This window comes from Perna viridis, chromosome 10 (genome assembly GCF_037379345.1).
Source record: "Perna viridis isolate PV_CMFRI_1.1 ecotype Kerala chromosome 10, ASM3737934v1, whole genome shotgun sequence".
Lineage (NCBI taxonomy): Eukaryota > Metazoa > Mollusca > Bivalvia > Mytilida > Mytilidae > Perna > Perna viridis.
In genome coordinates this window covers 18,947,474-18,967,317 of record NC_142454.1, presented here as the reverse complement: position 1 = coordinate 18,967,317, position 19,844 = coordinate 18,947,474, and the positions used below count along the sequence as shown (strand labels likewise).

The 19,844-nt window shown below is 34.0% G+C and overlaps 1 protein-coding gene across 3 annotated transcripts; it reads left to right on the top strand.

Annotated features, from left to right (window-relative positions):
- Positions 1 to 1,024: 1,024 nt before the first annotated feature.
- Positions 1,025 to 18,194, top strand: LOC148604835 (uncharacterized). 3 transcript variants are annotated; one of them, XR_015916170.1, is made up of 2 exons: positions 1,025 to 1,075; positions 3,113 to 3,611. XR_015916170.1 is itself a non-coding variant. In XM_088550569.1 (2 exons), exon 2 carries the CDS (start codon positions 11,349 to 11,351, stop codon positions 14,532 to 14,534), a length of 3,186 nt encoding a protein of 1,061 aa, XP_088406695.1. In that variant the 5' UTR covers positions 1,049 to 1,075; positions 11,347 to 11,348; the 3' UTR covers positions 14,535 to 18,194. The 3 variants fall into 3 exon arrangements, 2 of the variants coding, with proteins under 2 accessions (XP_088406695.1, XP_088406694.1); XM_088550569.1 differs by lacking the exon at positions 3,113 to 3,611 and adding an exon at positions 11,347 to 18,194 and having other exon boundaries at positions 1,049 to 1,075; XM_088550568.1 differs by lacking the exons at positions 1,025 to 1,075; positions 3,113 to 3,611 and adding exons at positions 10,092 to 10,205; positions 11,347 to 18,194.
- The last annotated feature ends 1,650 nt before the right edge of the window (positions 18,195 to 19,844 follow it).

The following is a 19,844-nucleotide window of genomic DNA, read 5'->3' as shown; positions in this document are numbered from 1 at the left end:
TATTAAGATATCAAAAAATGTCCTTAATTTTATTAAAGGATCTGACAGATTTCTAGTATTTTAAATAGTAGTTACAGCGTTCTCGATTCCAATCTTCCTCTTCACTTCCTTTCTTCATATACTCCCTTTTTACTTAAATCTTAGTCTTTGTTTTATATAGTTTTGCCTAACATGCACATACTATAATATCCAATTATGTATATTATGAAATCATGCTGTAGCTAACAGTTGTTGATTGTATCTGGAGATGACTTAATACGTGGGATATCACTTCTGTCCAATCCTACTGCTTCATTTCCAATAAAATATGTTAAAACTAAACTAAACGCTCTAGACTACTCGACCAACAAGGCTATAAAACATACAACTTTCATTAATCTAGCAATACTTCCTCGTAAGTAAATCTAAAGTGCAAACATTAGCACATGATGTAATTGAAAAGGACAACCTCAGTCCCATGGAGGAAATTTCCAAAATTTCATTCGCAAATTTGACAGTTCTAATATCATTTGGAATTTTTCAGACCCTTCTATGCTTACGTTATCTTCCCTGTATCAATTTGATCCGATGAAGCAAATCAGAAAACCTTGAATTTAAAAAAATGCATTTTTTTTATACAGAACAAGTCTGCAAACCTGCCAGTAAATGACTACTGAATAAAGCAAAAAGCTGTTTTGACCAATACAGAATTGAAAACAGAATGAACCAAATGCCTGTGTATACCAAGAAAAAAACCAACGCATGTGTTTTTTTGGATATGTTTTCTAATGAATAAAAAAATAATGGAAAATCTAAATTTGTGTTACAAAATAGACTAAAAACTTCTAAAAGCCTGATTTTAACGGGCCAATGGTATGTTTTAGAGTGCCCAATGTAAACGTTTACCAATTTAATAAAAAAAAAAACAGACATATTTAGAATACACAAGAGAACAATCAGTGAATGAGGAAATTTCAATTTCCCGTATGATCCTCATACAAGGCTAAAATTAGCATTGCTCTTATATATTCAAAAATTTCCTCTTCCTATGTCATTTTCACTTCAACTACTTACATATACAGACACAAATAAAGAGGTTAGTAAATCGTATCTTATTTGGCGTTCTTGCATGCACAGTAAAAATTTTAGATTTTTATGGCTGTTGAAACTAACTGTGCATCATTTTTTTTTTTTTTTTTTTACTTTTGCTCTATTGGCTAAACGAAACGACACTGAGATGAAATGAAATAGTGTTGCTTCTGAAAATTACCGTTAATAAAATGATATGGTTTAATCATGGTATTATCAGACCTTATTATTACAATTATTATTAATTAAAACAAAACGGTGTTCTTTTAGGTTTTATAGAGCGAATATCTAGTGCACATGTTATTTTGTATATAAGTTCTAAGCTTGCTATAAAAATAATATCAACCCTTTGCAATATCAACCCTTTGTTTTTAGCTGTTACTCATAAAAGTATAAAACCAAGATTAATGTAACTTTGAACAATATTTATGTATAAAAACGAAAATGTATACTCCATTATAGGGAAGTTAAAAAAATACTGCAGATTTAGTCGCAGGTACCTTGAGTCGGGATTATTTTTTTTTTGGTTAAAAAGAAACAAAATACGAAATCATGTGTTATGTATGTTATAACAGCATATAGTGCACTTCTACTAACATTATGAAGTTTTATGATATATGGGGATCGACTGGAGTATACTAAAGTAGCAACGCCCCCCTCCCCCCATATATCAGAAAACTTCATATGGACAGTATAAGTGCACTATTTGCTGTTATAACACATGATTTCGTTTTTTTTTTCTTTTTAACAAAACAAAATCCCGATCCCAAGTACCTTTGGTACGCTTAAGTAAAAAAATACACTCTTGTGTTGCGTGTTGCTATTAATATGTGGTGTGTTCTATTCATTTTGCTGTGGTTGTTTTGTTTAGTGTGCAAGAAATCTTCGATAGAAATTTTTGTCAAATTTTGTGGTCTCATTCGGATATCCGCTTGATTGTTTCATGTGAGATTTATAAGCCTCGCTTAATTGTTCAAGTGAGATTTATAAGCCACGCTTGATTGTTTCAAGTATGATTTATAAGCCTCGGACCAAATCTGAGTATGGTACATATTAATTCCGGATTATAATAGTCAATGAGCACACTCTTTCAAAATTTCAATTTCAAATACTAAAACTATTAGATTTGATAGATGATTTTAATGGGGATTGTAACAAATCTGACTTAAGGCTAACATTTAGGTATACGAAATGAGAGGAAAGTTTGCGAATTGAATTTAATGTAAAGATATGATTAAACCAATTGAAAAATCTACCGCTTACGTATGCTAAAGTTAAAAGGGAAAGAGGTTTAGGAGAAAACAATAATCGATACGGAATCATACTTCAGTCTGTACATGTATACAATTAAAGGAGGATTTTCACATTGTGTGTGTGTGTGTGTGTGTGTGTGTGTGTGTGTTGTGTGTGTGTGTTTTGCGAAAAGAGGATTTGTAAACAAATCGATAATCGATACAGACTCATACCTTGGTTTGTAAATAACTGATTCCGAACCTGTACGATAAAAATAAGTTCGTTTTACGCTACAGAAATTTACAATTGTACGCTAGTCTGGGTAATGAAAGTGAAAAGAGTTCATCGCATGTTGATATTTAGACAAAGAGCATGGTATAAAAGTGCGTTGAATTTAACACGGAAAAGAGAGAAACTGTCAGAAACAAGTTTGAAAAGTCACTGTACAAATTGTTGAACAAGAGCGTTTTGGTCGAACCCTAATGAAGATACGCAAGCACGTGTCAGTGAAACTATGTCACAGCAACAGGAAGTTTCTGGAATACGTCTCACGACCGTCTTCCAAAAATTGCACAATGTTTAACGACAATTTAGTTGCGGTGGAAAACACTCACAGCAATGTGTTTTTGAATCAACCTATCTTCATGGGGTCATGATCATAAATTTATCCAAATTCCTCATGTATGACTTTCACCACAACCATATAAACATTATACAAAAAGTCGAATTCAGAGCTGCTTCTTCGACACCGATTCATTTCTGTACCATATACATTTGTATACAACTTAAAAGAACACTTCCTTTTTAACAGAACAGAATACAAACAGTACTGGGAAAATTCAAAGACGAAACACAAGGTGTAATCATCGCCGATTTTTTTGTGGGTCTAAGAGCCAAAATGTACTTCTATTCTTTCGAGGATGGGGAGAAACGTACGGCGAAAGGAATAACACTCGTCAGATGTACAAGGAGAGTTTATTACAGCAGAGAATGTATAGCACCAAAATGACCACCATTTGTGGCTATCGCCATCACATCTTTGCGCAGTCACCAGCAAAAACAGTATGGTACTTTTTGAAGATAGACGTTGGATGTGTGACGATGGTATAGAAACACAGGCATATGGACACAAAGACAATGTAAAGCAAATACCGTATAGATGTTACTCTTTTATATGTATATTGTTGACTTTACTATTTGTCGTCTTGTTTGTTATGATAGTGTGTGTGTGTTTTTTTTGTTTTATTTTGTTTTATGTTTTATGTTTTTTTATTTATTTGTATATATATTTAATAAAGTATAACGGTTTATTTCTGTTTGTTAAATAAAAAAACGAAAATACAAACCATTAAAAATACAAATATACACAATAAAAAAAGTTATGCATCCGCTTCAACTTGAAACAGAGAGAGAGAGAAAGAGAGAGAGAGAGATGACACTCAAGACGTGTTTTCCCCTGTTTGACTTTGGCCTGGAAAAACGAGGCTCTAGATCTTAGCAGAACAAAGTGTAACCTTAATTAAAGTCCGTTCTGGTGGTGTCGTTTCCAGAATCGTTACCCCACTTTCCACAATATTCAAACATTTTAATGTAAGCTGCAATGTTCGAGGGTCCTCTGTCTTCGTCAAAATCTAGTTTTAGAGGAATAACGACAACTGGCACACCGTCGCAAAACAGAGTTATATGCAGTAAGTCATAATGTTTAAAATTCCTGAGGTTAATTTGGCAAGGCCGTAGCCAGACGGTGCGATGGTTGCGATCGCAGCTCCTTTTGAAAAACAACAACTTTGACTTACATCTTAGCCTGTACTTAAAGAGAAATCATACCAGATAACCAAGTACAATTGCTTATCAGTGATTAGTTCGCATCCCTCATTCAGAAAACCTGGCTATGGTCCTGATTGGTAGTCACCATTTAGGGCATTTGATGAAATCATTCCCATGACGATGCGTTTTGGTTTAACGTCTTGGAATATGTTTTCCAGAGAGCGTTTGTACTCCCGCTCATCAGTCATTTCGAGTGGGCAAAAATTATTGATTTTACATACTTTAATCACAATGTCCTCAATGGATATGTCGTGATCGGAATCGACATCGTCGGACATCAAACAGAATTTACCAAAGTAATGTTTTCATCACACATTAGTGTGGAAAGTTGGTGTTGGTTAATGTTACTAACGATCCCTGTAGGTAGCAGTCCACTTGCATAGAAAAATCCATTTACCGTTGGGATGGAGGCGTCAAGGGCAATGTTGTCACCGTTAGCATGTTTCTCCTTCAACTTCAAGTACAATTTCGTGCGTTTTAGATCGATATACTCCTAACCATCAACTCAACTCGATGGGGTTATATGCTGTTACTTGCGAGATGGAGTCAACCCCCAACTGGTACGGTTGTAATTGAAACAGTTTTAGTTCCCTCGGTTGCGCTCCGGTAAAATTTTGTGTTGTTAACAGGTATCCTTTCTATGCCCTGTTTTTTTCACCTTCTTTTTTCCGTGCTCCACCGTCCTTACGACTGATTTTTCGTTTGCATTTTTTCTCTCTTATATCCACGCCTTCGTCCTCCAAGGTCTTCTTAGCCATTTCAACCATTTGCACAATGGGGCTAATGAGTTGAACTTTACATTTGTCACCAGAAACGGTGGACGTAGACAGCACGCTCGAAGGTTTCTCGATTGGGATAAAAAACGATCCGTTTTGCATGTGGGTAATGTAGGTATTACTTTTACAAAAATGTACCTTGAATGACGTTTTGGTAATATTAGTTATGAAACGAATGAAAGTTTTAAGTAGGTCAATGAGTGCCAATGCTACATCAGTTTTCAAGGACACTGATGTGGCAAAAACATTGTCTTCTATACATCACTAATATATTGTCGTACCAGCAGACAAAGCCAAAATGTTTATCATCAGAGGTAGACGTAGAAAATAATAGCAGTTATAAGACTTATACTGCTACCACACTCTCCAAAGAAGAAATTGTGAAGCCCATAATCTGTGCTATCCTATTCTGGTCTCTCTACCAAGGACGATGACTGTGATTTACCGTCATGTATTGGATTCCTAAACTCCATAAGAATCCATACAAAATATGTTACATAGCTGTATCTGCAAAACGTACCACCAAACCTCTTTAAAAACTTTTAACTTCTATACTCACAGCTGTCAAAGAGAGTTTGCAGTCTTACCACAACACTTGTTACTCCCGTGATGGTATTAATTCAATGTGGATCCTGAAAAATTCGAAAGATCTTTTGGAGACAATCAGTTCAAGACTATTATCAGAAAATAATAGCATTGAAACCTATGATTTTTCAACACTGAATACTTCTATTCCACATACTCAGTTAAAATGCTGACATAGAAACATTATACATCGTTGTTTTTCCAAAAAAGATGGTACACCTAGATACAAAGATATAGTTCTTGGTAGAGATTCCTCATACTTTGTAAGAAACAATTCCAAATCATCTTCCAAATATACAGGAGAAGATGTTTACAAAATGCTGGAATTTTAAATCAACAACATATTTGTCCAGTGTGGTGGACGCGTTTTTCAACAAACGGTCGGCATTCCAATGGGAACAAATTGTTCTCCTCTACTTGCTGACATATTCCTTCACTCTGATGAGGTTGACTTTATAGCTGATCTGATCCGAAAGAAAAAGTATCGTTTAGCTAGATCCTTTAATCTCAGTTTCCGCTATATAGATGGCGTATTATCTTTAAACAATCCTAATTTCGGGGATTTGATACATCGCATCTACCAAAAAGAACTTGAGATAAAGGATACTACAGACAGTGTGAAGTCAGCATCATATTTTGACATACACTTAGAAATTGATGGTAAAGGAAAAAATATTGACCAAACTTTACGATAAACGTGATGAATTTTCATTCAGAATTGTCAACTTTCCTTTCATCTGTGGCAACATCCCTTCGGCTCCTGCGTATGGAGTGTTCATATCACAACTCATACGTTATGCCAGAGCTTACCGCAACTACGCAGACTTTTTATATCGCGCTAGAACTCTAACAAATAGGCTTATGGAACAAGGATATGTTGCTACAAGATTGAAGTCATCAATGCAGAAGTTTTATGGCCGTCATCATGAACTCGTGGATCGCTATGGTGTATCCATCAGTACCATGAGAACTGATTTATTCAACGGGTCATAGTTTTCCTTCCCTCGTTTGTCTACCCCGGGCTTGACTTTTTATGAGCAACTCGGCGGGTGGACGCTTACCCTACCGGTGCACCTGGTCCATACTCCCAGTTTTTAGTGGAGTCCGAGTTGCTCATTTACTTTTGTTACTTTGTATGTATGATTTTAGTTACTTTATGTTCTTTGTTGTGTATGTCTGTTTTCCATGTCTGGTCTTTGTCCATGGATTACATTCTTTTGATTACCACTATAACCTTGGTTCCCTTGATTACTCTTTGAGAAGTTGAGTTATCAATTACAACTTTGTATTGTCTATTTTCTAAATAATTTTTCGAACCATTGGAGAATATTTCCTTGTATACCGTAGCCATGCATTTTGGTAAGTAATCCTGTATGCCATACCTTATCGAAAGCCTTCAAAAAGTCACAGAATACGAAACAGCTGATATTTCCTTTTTTTAGCGAAGCGAATTAGCAATATTATTTTTCATTTCAATCAATTGATGGACAGCTGAGGGTAGAACACCTGATATTTATCTATAAATAAGATCGTTATCTTTGAGATGTTTAAACAAATATGAACAAACACATCGTTCCATGTAACATAAAAAGAGATTTGGTTTAGACAGGTATCATTGTATTTCTAGCACTTGTCAAGACTATGACGCTTACCCGACCGGTGAACCTGGTCCATGCTGCCAGTTTTTAGTGGAGTCCGAGTTGCTCATTTGCATTTGTTACTTTGTATGTATGATTTTAGTTTCTTTTTGTTCTTTGTTGTGTATGTCTGTTTTCCATATCTGGTCTTTGTTCCTTGATTACATTCTTTTGATTACCACTATAACCTTGGTTCACCTGATTACTCTTCCAAAATGGTCCATTTACATGTATCTTGTCCATGAAAGTTCCCTATGGTAATTTTGTCTCCGAATAAACATCTATGAAGTGGCATATTTCTTGATTATTAATTACAAGATATGACTTAATAAAAACCATGCACTCTCCCTGAATCAATCAACTTTCCAAATCACACGGAACACGGTACACGGAACATGGTTTACGGTACACGGTTTACGATACACGGTACACGGAAAACAAAACTGATTTGAAATGAAAAAGAATTTTGTTTTGAGTAGTTTTGTTGACATATTTTGTAACAGTGTAATATATTTGTATAAACAAATTAGTATTAATTAAAATTGATAAAGAGAAATGCAACTAAATATGAACAATTATACATACAAAGTAACAAAAGTAAAGGCCAGTCCTACTGGTACCATTATTTTGTTAATGAAAGTTGCAGTACAAAATTCTATAATTACAGATGCATTGAATGATCCTAGCTTGTCCAACAAATGATTGTCTTTATTTTAACATCGTTTCATTTTCAAGGTGTTATATAATATTTAATTGTTGATATTGCATTATCTAATGTAATTTATGAATTTTACAATAATTACCACAATTACAGCTCGTACAAAACAATAAAGAAATGAAAATACTAATTGTAATATAAATTTAATTGAAAGCTATGGAGCATTACTGGTTAATTTTCTAAAGTAGTGCATAATATAACGTTACCATTGAAAACAAAATTGGGCTCATTAAATATTACTTTACAATTAGATTAAAATTGGCCACGTTACATTACATTTTACCATTTTAGCATTACACATAACAAGGTCATGATTCAGTTCTTGTTTTACATTAAAGTTTACCATTACAAATAACCATTACCACAGGCCTGGTTTCATATCATGTTTTACCTTACATCTAAGGGGGTGTTTGAGGTCTATTAAATTGATTATTTGACCCTACCCCAGTTAGGAGATGTTTGTCATGTATGTGCCTTTGTGTCGTTATTAGTCCTTTTAAGTTTGAAATTGAAGAATTTCCATCATTCTGTTTTCGTGGTCTTTATTATTTTGTTTTCAGGGCCGTTTATATCATGCCAGTATGGTGAATTTTACTTGCTAATGACATTTTGATACCTCTGAAATAATTTCCTCTTTTGTATATGGGTTATACGTTGGTGTATTTGTTGCGTTTCAACATACCCCTTTTTTTTGTCCTAATGTTCTAATTTTCCTACTTCTTAAATATATCACCCCCGCCCTACAAAATTCAAAATTGTACCCTACGTAAACGTTAAGTCTTATTTGCACTTAAATTATGAGCATTACATGACACTTTATATTTAACTCTTCCTTTTTAACATTAATTGAAAGAGGTCATAGCAGCTCTGAATACGTTCATTATTGACCTAACTTCTAGGTATGGTCCAGTTCAAAAAAGTAATCAAGGGAACCAAGGTTATAGCGGTAATCAAAAGAATGTTATCAAGGGACAAAGACCAGACATGGAAAACAGACATACACAACAAAGAACATAAAGTAACTAAAATCATACATACAAAGTAACACATACAAATGAGCAACTCGGACTCCACTAAACAATGAGAGCATGGACCAGGTGCACCGGTAGGGTAAGCGTCCTCTGCTTTTCTAGAAACACCCGCCGAGTTGCTTATAAAAAGTCAAGTCCGGGTTAGACAAACGAGGAAAACTTTGACCCGTTGAATAAATTAGTTTTCATGGTGCTGATGGATACACCATAACGATCCATGAGTGCATGATGACGACCATAAAACTTCTGTAGTGATGACTGTAATCTTGTAGCAACATAACCCTGTTCCAGAGCCCTATTTGTAGATTTAAATCAATTTCGGAATGTAGAAACAAGCAAATGCCCGATATAAACAAACAAAATATTGGACATAAACGGATTACCGCTTACCATGTTAAAAAGGTGGACGTAAAGCATGCGGCTCATGTGGTGTAAAATGCCACACCTAAATATTGACACAAGTAAAGTTCCGAGTGTAGACACAAAAATGACCGATATAAACAAGCAAAATGTGTTAGTTGTCTTTAGCGCACTTTCAGTTTGCAGTTTTGTTGTCGCAGTGAGCATCAGGTTTCATTCTATATACAATTTTATGTAAAAATTTGCAATTTACGAATAGCCCGACCTTTACCTTTTATAGGATAAGCATAATCAAGTATACCCCTTCATTAGGGAGATGTATAATTATCATATTTTTTTTGTCATTTCATTCGTCCATCTTTAATTACTTTTTTTGCTACAGTTTTCTCTATATGCTTCTTTTCCACGCAGCGATTTCATATATCAGTACTTAAGCAAACTTTTTAGGTTGTTTTAGGGCTCAATGTATATGATTATATTATTAATTATTATTAAAAATTAAACAAAATAAAAAAAAGAAGTCATATCTTATTTATTTAATGTAGGTAGTCTCATTTAAACTCTGATATTTGCTTTTTTATTGCGAGTTACAACCTATTTGTTAAAATACCAAGCATAATATATGAACTATCAGCTTGGAAGGTTGTGAATTAGTTTCATGACCTTTATATGTCATACCTGGTTATCAATATAAATTTTATAATCGGATTTAGGGCCTAAATATAAATACATTTAAAAACCAGCTGGTCGTCGTTGGACACTCTCATTACATTGTACAATGCAAGCTTAAGGTAAATTTTCATATAAATATCAAATATCTCTTGAATGTGTGGATTTAAATTTCTTTCTGTTCGGTGTGGTCACTGACTCCTAGCATAAACGTGTGTACACGTTTAAATTTCAATAACTTTTAAAGATTTCTTGTGTTGAACAATATTTGTGTGTTGGTAACTTCTTCAGTTGGTTTGTAGTAAGTGTTCTTTTTTTAACTTGTATTTATTTTAAAATGTTGAACAGGCTTGTAATGAATTTCAAAACATGAAATGACGTTATATACGTTGTTAAAAAAGTAAACAACGCATCCAAATGAAATGAAAACTTTTGTATTGAATTGAATGTTTCATTTATGATTCATCAGCGTGAAAAGCGTTGACCGAAGCACATGTCAGAAACATAACATACACCAGTTAATGCTTTTTTACGTGCCAATGAAACATACACTATGACACCTTTAAATGTAAAACTTTTTTATAAACATTAACATGTACAAAAAGAAGTTCCAGCTGCCAATGGCTACTCTTTCTACCAATGCCATATTGTCAAATAATCATGGCCTATCTCCTATAGCCCATTGCCCCATGCCCTATTTTGCGTTGTGTAAAAAAAACGTAGTTTATGTTCCACGTGTTTAGTGGACTCCATATTGCTCATTTACTTTACTTTCTATGTGTCATTTTAGTTTTTTTATTTACTTTGTTGTGTGTGTCTTCCATATCTAGTCTTTGTTTCTGAATTACATTGCATTGTATTTTGATTTCCGCTAGAATCTTTGTTCTTGATTAGTCTTTCACAAAAGGAAGTAATGCAGTTTTCAGAGATAATAATGTTTTACATAATAAAAATGACTTGATGGAAAATAATCAAGTTCATCTTGTCTATGTTTTTTCTAGGCTTATATCAAATAAAGGCAGCTTTGCTGAGGCACAATTAAAAACAGAAAAAGATAAAACAACCTTACATTTTTTTGTCATTATAAATGTTGTTAAGGTTGTTATCTCCAAGGTTAATATGCATGTGGCTCTAAAACCGTAACTAAACATTGCAAGAGAGATCCATACCTTCTGAGGCATTTTTGTACATTTTTTTTATTATTTTGTAGTATTCCGTAGCTTAATTTATATTACCATTGGCCATGCCCAGAAGTGGTCATATATTCGGATGATTTAGATGCTGCAATTAGTCCTTATAGAAAAAATGAATGGTTTTACGCGACTTCATCCGATCGTCAAACGATGTTTTATTTAAAAACTGTCTTTGATAACAAGTCTGTATCCCGCTGCTAACGGAGCTTGACTCTCTATATGAACCTAATGGTTTATATATTTTTGTAGAAATGTCAAAAGAAGAGGAGCAGAATTTTTTCAAACTTGCTTATATCGTTGTAAACATCGTCACTGATGCACTACGTACTGTCTTTAAAACTGAATGGGACAGCAAATACCCTGCAACTCCCTGGTTAGATGATGTAGCAAGCCAAAACATTTTCATAGCAAAGGAAGGAAAGTCGTCATCGAACTTTAAGACTAAAAATATGAAAAGGTCTGGTGGGAAAAGGGAGACTTGGGATATATCCGTATTGACCTATGCTTTACTTGAATCCAAACCTCTAGACCTCCAAAACACGAAGCCAACCCTTGGAGCGTACATATTTCAACTAAAAACAATTCGAAATAAAGTAATGCATTCTGAACGATGGGCAATGAATACCACAGAATTTAACAACGTGTACACGGGCATAGAAAATATGATGCGAAATCTTGTTGCACAAAATGGAATATATCAGACTTACTTAAATCAAATGATCGCAATTAAAAACCAAACCACCCAACCTACAGTTGATGAATTCAATATTGTAAGGCAAGCTTTAAAAAACGAAAAACGAAAGCAACTTTGGCAAAACATAATGTTTGTGACAGTAGTAATTGTCAGTTGTATCTGTGTTTTTACGGGTCTTATAAAGCTTTATGATATCCAAGAAGATGTTTCGTCTCTCCGCGAAACCCTCCAACCACCATCAAAACACGATTTGAATCTCATGAAGCAGTTTCTTGACTTTGCTCATTCACAAAACAATTACTTCATTCTACAGGTGTCCGGGTTATTCATTCTAGGTCTGTGTATAGCTTATCTATGGCTTCGACTGCACGTGATGGAAAAAAATCTTTTACCCTGGAACATTGTCCCGGACTTTGGTAATCGTCTTGAACCAGCCTTTTTTCAGGGAAGGTCTTCTGTTATCAGAGAGACCGTTAACAGTATTTGGAATGGTGCAGTTATAACTATGTTTACTGGTCAACCAGGTATTGGAAAAACTGCTACATCAGTAGTTGTCGCAAAAGATCTCCGTGATAATTATAACTTTACGGTAAGTCTTGTTGAGGTTCGAGGTATGATAGATATTTCCAGGGTAACAGAGAAAATTTTCAAGGCTTTCTGTGGGGAATACCGTGATTTCAACGACGATGCCTTTGATGATCTCTTTCGACATCGACTCCAAGAAAAAACATTGCTTATTATAGATAATGCTGAGGACATTCTTACTAAAGATTTGATAAGGGAAACAAAAAAACTCTTATTACGTATCGTCGCGTATAACACAAACGTTCATATCCTTTTGACATCAAGAAAACAAATTGATAGCTTGGGAGATTATGACGTCACTGTAAAACGACTTGACGTCCTTGACCAGGACACTTCTTATAAGGTATTATCGTCCCCGTACATGTGCCCTATTTTATCGGAAGAATCATTCATGGACTCTGCATATGAAATTGCAAGAAGATGTTGTGGTGTTCCTTTATTGTTGAGTATTGCTGGTAAACAATTGAAACATGATATCAGACATGCAAAAAGCAGTATCAGACAAAGGGAAATTATTGATGATTTTTTAGAGGAACTACGAAAGGACAGTGTCTTGGTGACTCTAAATGACGACAACGAAATTGACGAAAGAAGTATGATGCATTGTCTGGACATACTTTTCTCCAGAATTGACATAGATTTACAAAAAACATTTATTGCATTGTCAGTATTTCAAGTTTCCTTCTCAGATAAGGCTGCCGGCATTGTAATTCCTGGATCTGTGGCAAAAATTCCTTGTCTTTTAGATTTTAATATTCTCAATGACATTTACATGAGTGTAGATGCAGAAAAAGAAAGGTATTCAATGCATCCTCTACTTCAAGAATATGCTTTATCCAAATTGGGAAGTAATGATGAAGTACTTACAATGGTAAAGAACACCGAAGAACGTTTTTATAGCTTCTTCATTCATGAAATTAAGTTAATAACAGATCGATTTTTTTCTACAACTCCCGGAACTGCCCTTGTTGCATTTTCTGAAGACGATAGTAATTTTAGGAAAACCCTTTTGAATGCCCTAACAATATCGTCTCTGTTCGAAAGTTTTTATGATATGCTTTTATCTGCAGCTGATTTATTTATGTTTGGATTCGATGATAAACTTGTCTCGTCGTTTTTTGACTATGCTGCTGAGGATGCCAAACAACGTAAAGATGTTCCTAGATATTTGGCACTGCTTTTTCTCCAAGGTGACAGAGGTGATGTTTTCTTTTATCATCATAAAGACAAATACAATAAGATCCAGAAATTAGTTGATGCCGAAGTTGACATGATTGTAAATACAACTTTGACTTTAAATAAACAATCTACAAGAGAAACTGCTTACGCACTCTGCATACAGGGTCGTGTTCTTGCCTTGTATCCATCAAGAGCTGGATGGACAAAAGATGCTGAAAAAGTTGACAACTTTGAGAAAGGTAAATCTCTCGTAGAGTCGGCGATTGGTCTGCTTGATGATCTTGGGCTTCAGCATGACAAAGCTATAGTTTTATCACTGCTTGGTCTAATTCTAAAGAATAAAAGGCTTTATAACGATGCAATTAAATCGTACAAGAAAGCTTTAGATATATTAACAACCTTGTACAAGAACCATGCATTAATTGGGGCCATGCATTTCAACATTGGGTACATGCATTACAAACTTGGAAGAGAAAACTTTCTTGATGGTACTAAGGAATTCCTGAAATCTTTCGATGTATATGAGAAAACATTAGGCGACCATAAGCGCACAGCGAGTGCTATGTTTCATGCTGGGGAATGCTTAAACATGTATGGGCAATTAGAAGAGTCATTGCCCTATTTTGTAGATGCGTTTAAAATTCAAGAAAGAGTTGCTCCACGTGATAGAGATATAGCCGAGACCTTGATGTCCATTGCTGAGGTAAATTACAAACTTGGAAAATATCAAACAGCACTGCCTTATTTTGAAAAATGTTTGAAAGTAATGACATATAAAGGTGTTATGAGTCATCCAAAACACAGAGAGATTGGGTATGCCTATAAGGGCCTCGCTAATTGCCTAATGAAAATGAATTGTTTGGATGATGCAAAAATTAATTTCAATATTGCATTAGACATTTTTATTTTTGTATTTGCCGAACATAACAGATGCAAAGAAGAAATTGATGACATAAGGATAACTTTAAGTGAAATATAGAAATAAGTAACTACTTCAGGTCAACTTTTATGGTAGCAGAAAAAAATCAGAAATGAGTAAGATTACGTTGCTTGTTCTACTTTCTCATATTTTTTTCTTTTGCTGTATGACATAAGGTTATCGTTTTGGTTGACAATAGATGTTTTGGTGGAAATTATATATGAAAGGTTTTGTCTTTAGTAAATTTGTAATCATTGTAATTCCCGCCCCCCCCCCCCAAAAAAAAAAAAAAAAAAAAAAAAAGAAAAAGAAAAAAAGAAAAAAAAACATCATTTTCCTGTTTTTCAACAAACGGTCGATATACCAATGGGAACAAATATCGAACAAATTGTGCTCCTTCTGGCCTATTCATTCACTCTTATTAGTTGATCTGATCCAAAAGATCCAAAAGAAGGAACATCGTTTAGGTAGATCCTTTAATCTCAGTTTCCGCAATATAGATAAAGTATTATCGTTCAACAATCCTTGTTTCGGTGATTTGATGCATCGCATCTACCACAAAGAACTAAATAGATAAAGGATACTACAGACAGTGTGAAGTCAGTCTGGTATCTTGACCTACACTAAGAAATCGATGGTAAAGGAAAACTATTGACCAAACTTTACGACAAACTTGATGATTTTTCATTCAGAATTGTCATCAACTTGTTTTTCATCTGTGGCAACATCCCTTCAGCACCTGCGTATGGAGTGTTCATATCACAACTCATACGTTATGCCAGAAGTTGCGCGATAGACTTCTTACAATTAGACTTTTTGACAGGGTTATGTTGTTGCTACAAAATTGAAGTAATCACTACAGATGTTTTATGTTCGTCATCATGAACTCTTGCATCGTTACGTTACTGATTAATTCAACGTGTCAGTTTTCCGTACATCTTTCGTCTAACCTGGACTTGAATTTTAATGAGCAACTTGGTGAGTGGTTCTAGAAAAGCAAAAAACACTTACCCTACCGGTGCATTTAGTCCATGCTCCAAGTTTTTAGTAGAGTCCGAGTAACTCATTTACTTTTGTTACTTTTGTACTATTTTCGTTATTCTATGTTCTTTGTTGTGCTTGTCTGTTTTCGATGCCTTGTCTTTTGATTACATTTTGTGATTACTGCTAGAATCTTGATTCCCTTGATTACTCTTTCAAATTTTTGTTTGGAAAAAACAAAGGCTTTATCTTTTAAGACTGAATTTTACAATTTTGTTAGTGGAACATTAATCATCTTGTGTTCTTAAATGCATGTATTATTCATTATTTAGTACAGATAATTTCATATGCGAAAGTATACTACATCCGTTCTATTTGAGTAGTCAAAATGCATTGACTGTATATTTACTGCAAATGATATATGGTCACTGACTGAATATATCTTTTGTTTTGTGACTCCATGAGCGTTCCATTGTTTTGAAGTTGAAAAGATGTTGTTCACTTAAAATAAAAAAAACTTTTCTTCTTGATAAAACAGCATTTTCTTTTAGAATTTTGATGCAGTATAAAGATAGTAACAGTGCATTGACTTGACAAAAACTTTGATATATGAATTTGGCTCAAACCGATGAGAATTCTCGGCACAATCGCACATTTTCCCGTAGTTCTAAGCCTCATATGTTTTTCAGTATTATGTCAAGTCGGTGCACTATTATTGTCTAGGCATCAAAAAAAAATATCTGTGTCAAGTTCTGTATACATGATCGAATAATTCGATTGCTGAAAGCTAAAACATATATATTTTTAAACTCTATACATTTAAACATAACAACACTGCCCGATCAAGTCATGTAGTAAACATAAGATAAACAATGTAACTATATTAGAACTATTATTAAGAAAGTGAATGATAAAGTATATAGAATCTACGATAACGAGTTGATTATGGAATTTCTCACACCGAGTGAAATAATTTTCATAGTATTGATTGCGAGACTTGCCAAGCTATTCAAACTATAAAATTTATTTAATGAGATGTGCGAAATTTATAATCAATAGGCTTTGAGTGTAGATTTTGTTTCTTTAATGCCCTTAAAACGTCAAAAATACCAAAAAAAGCGCGCGAAACGTTATGATTCCGATTCGTAGGAAACATGTTGACGTCACACAAACGCAAACATATCAAAGCAAAAGAAATCGTCCTGAGTCACTTCATAATTCTTATTTAAGGTAATATAACATCAAAATTATCTCGTTTAACTGAAATATAACTACAATGGCAATCTAGGCGAATCATGATAGAATGCAAGACAACCGATTCTAAGCCAATAGAACTCTGAGAACAAAAAAGACACTAGTAATGAGAACATTTTTTCCAAACCGGTCAAGCGGTATGAAAATTGAAGCAAAATTAGAGAAAGCTTTATCCAATACTTTACTACATATGGAGAAAATCTGAAACTGAAAAATGTTGTACATGCAGTAAGTTATGGTATAGCCTTGAATATGGTTTGATGAAAAAAAAAAAACGCAAGAAGCCAGGTTTCACCACAATTAACGGCAAATGTGTCTTGTCTTCCTGTGTATCTTGATATATTTGATACTTCCATGTATTATGTATAAGAGAAAGAGAAGTAAGAGATCATCTTGGTTTAGTCTTTTTATCGTAAAATTTCTTACTCGTATCATATATGCGTATTACAGTGTATGTTTGTATAGAATAAAGGTAACTGCTTGTGACAAAGGTTGCAATACATGTTTCTCCATGCTTCATAGTTAATATCTTAAAGTAGCTCTGATATAGAAACATGATATTGCTACAATTCACAAATGCATTAGCTTTCTTTGAGATTTTGTGTAGAAAATTTCGTTCTTATATTGATTTTTTAAACCTATAAAAATTACATTCTAGCTGATTCAAAGAAATTCCATCTTATTGAATGTTCAATTATAGTCTTGTTCATCCATTTCGTTCAGTAATCAAGGGATCCAAGTTAATATCGGTAATCAAAAGAATGTAATCCATGAACAAAAGCCAGACATGGAAAACGGACATACACAACAAAGAACATAAAGTAACTAAAGTCATATGTACAAAGTAACAAAAGCAAATGAGCAACTCGGACTCCACTAAAAACTGGGAGCATGGACCAGGTGCACCGGTCGGGGAAGCGACCTCTGTTTTTCTAGAAACACCCGTCGAGTTGCTCATATAAGTCAAGTGTGTGGTAGACACACGAGGAAAGGAAAACTATTGAGGTTCCTGATTGGTATATACTTGTTGAGGTTACTGATTGGTATATACTTGTTGAGGTTACTTGATTGGTATATACTTGGTATATACTTGTTGAGGTTACTGATTGGTATATACTTGTTGAGGTTACTGATTGGTATAAATTTAAAACTATATTCCAAGACGTGCAAGTAATTCATTTAAAAAATATTTGTTTTATTTTGATATAGTTGCACTTAAAAAAATAATATATATTCGATTCCTTATAAAAATCCCTGCCTTCAATTTTCAATCAAGATCTCAGATATTTTGATTTGCAATATTTCGTTCGGATTTCTCTTTTTATTACTATATTTTTTTATAATTTTTCGTGTTTTTGTTTATGCTTTTCAATTATTTTATTGTTTTTTTTTTTGTTTATTTGTGTTTGTTCGTCTGTTTGCTAGTTTGTAGCGTTTTTAAATGTGTCCTGAAATCGAATAAATGTATTCTTTTTAAAATCTGAACAGTTGAGTTTTTCTTTAATCAGTTGAAGTGGTCCCGTGGAATATATAAGTCATTTCAATATATTAGGATGTAAGTTCAAATTGTGTTAACTAGTTTTAACGGTCATCATAGCTACCCCATTGAACGAAATACAGCTCCCATTTCAATATACACGCTAAATATGTTTCTCTTTCACATCCTTAATCAAATAGAATGCTAGATTGCATGAAGCGTAACTTTTATGCTAATGGATAAATTTGTTTCACTCCAGATTGATTAGGGTTCGTCTGACTGTGTGAACTTATCAGTTACTCTTTGTCTGACATTAGTTGACCTACGGATTATCCCTCGTTTTTTTCTGTTAATACCTGTCGTTTTAATAGTGAAATAAAGTACACACAATGTCAATGAAGCATTAAGTATAAAAATGAAACTGTCTAGTGTTAAGCAGGGGTAGGACTGAAACTAGACGACAAAATCTAATCGCCCTAAATTTATATTTTAATAAATCTGTTTGTCCCCGAATACACAAATGACTACGCCCATATTTTGCTATGTAAAAACTAAAATTGATTCGGATCAACTTCTAAAATAGAAGGTGCACAATGGGAACATGTAATTAATAAGGATTCTGTGAAAGTTTCTTTCAATTTCATTTCGTGGTATAGGAGGAGTAACGAAAAAAAAATGAGCCCCTTCCTTAACGGAAGGAAGTACGAGCGGGAGGACGGACATCCCATCACTATATAACTTGCAATGTGAGGGTATAATAAATTCACACGAATTACTTGATTTCTGGTATATTTTGTCATGTCAATAGTTTTGACAAATACATAAGATAAGTACTTAGAGCGAGGTAGTTGGAATGAAACTGTGTATGAATTATTAAATATCCAAAAGACGGACAAGTCTGTTATTTTATTTAAATTTGATTTTCTTCAAAAAGTAATGACTGATATAAATGTACATAGACACATGTAATGTTTATAACAAATAGCAATGAGATGATACATAAACAGTTTTAAACCAAATTACTAAAATAAGCAGCTCTACATTTATTTTTGTATTTTTGCAAAAACATAACTGGCAAGACAAGTAGGGCGTCTCATCTCATTTGATTCAAGTTACGCATATTGAAAATACTGTGAGTATAAATTATTTTTTTATAATAACAAACAATTTATCAAAAGTATATCCCCAGACCATATGCAAATTGTCATACCGATTTCCGTATAAAGACAGTGTACATTTACGCAACTCATTCCCTTTATTTTAACGAGAACAGGTATGGTGTATATGTCAGAGACAATAACCCCACCGGGATAAAAATGTCAACCGAAGGCCGCCCATTGGTGTTCAATGAACAACGGGAAAACACTCATACCATTGGACAGGATGCAGCTAGCCCCAAAACATAATTATCTTACACAGATACAGCGAAAGAGTTGTCCCTATATACACAAGTACCATAACAATAAACAAAAGATGAAAATGAATCAAGACATGCAGAGGCCAGAAATTCCTGACTCGGGACATTCGCAAAAATATGCAGTGGGGTTGAAGTATATTGGTTTGATCACAACCCTCCCTCTTTGAAATCTTGGCACTGTGGAAAAAATTACACAATTAAACACACCTAAAAATCAGTTCAAAAAAGGTCTGAGTTCTTT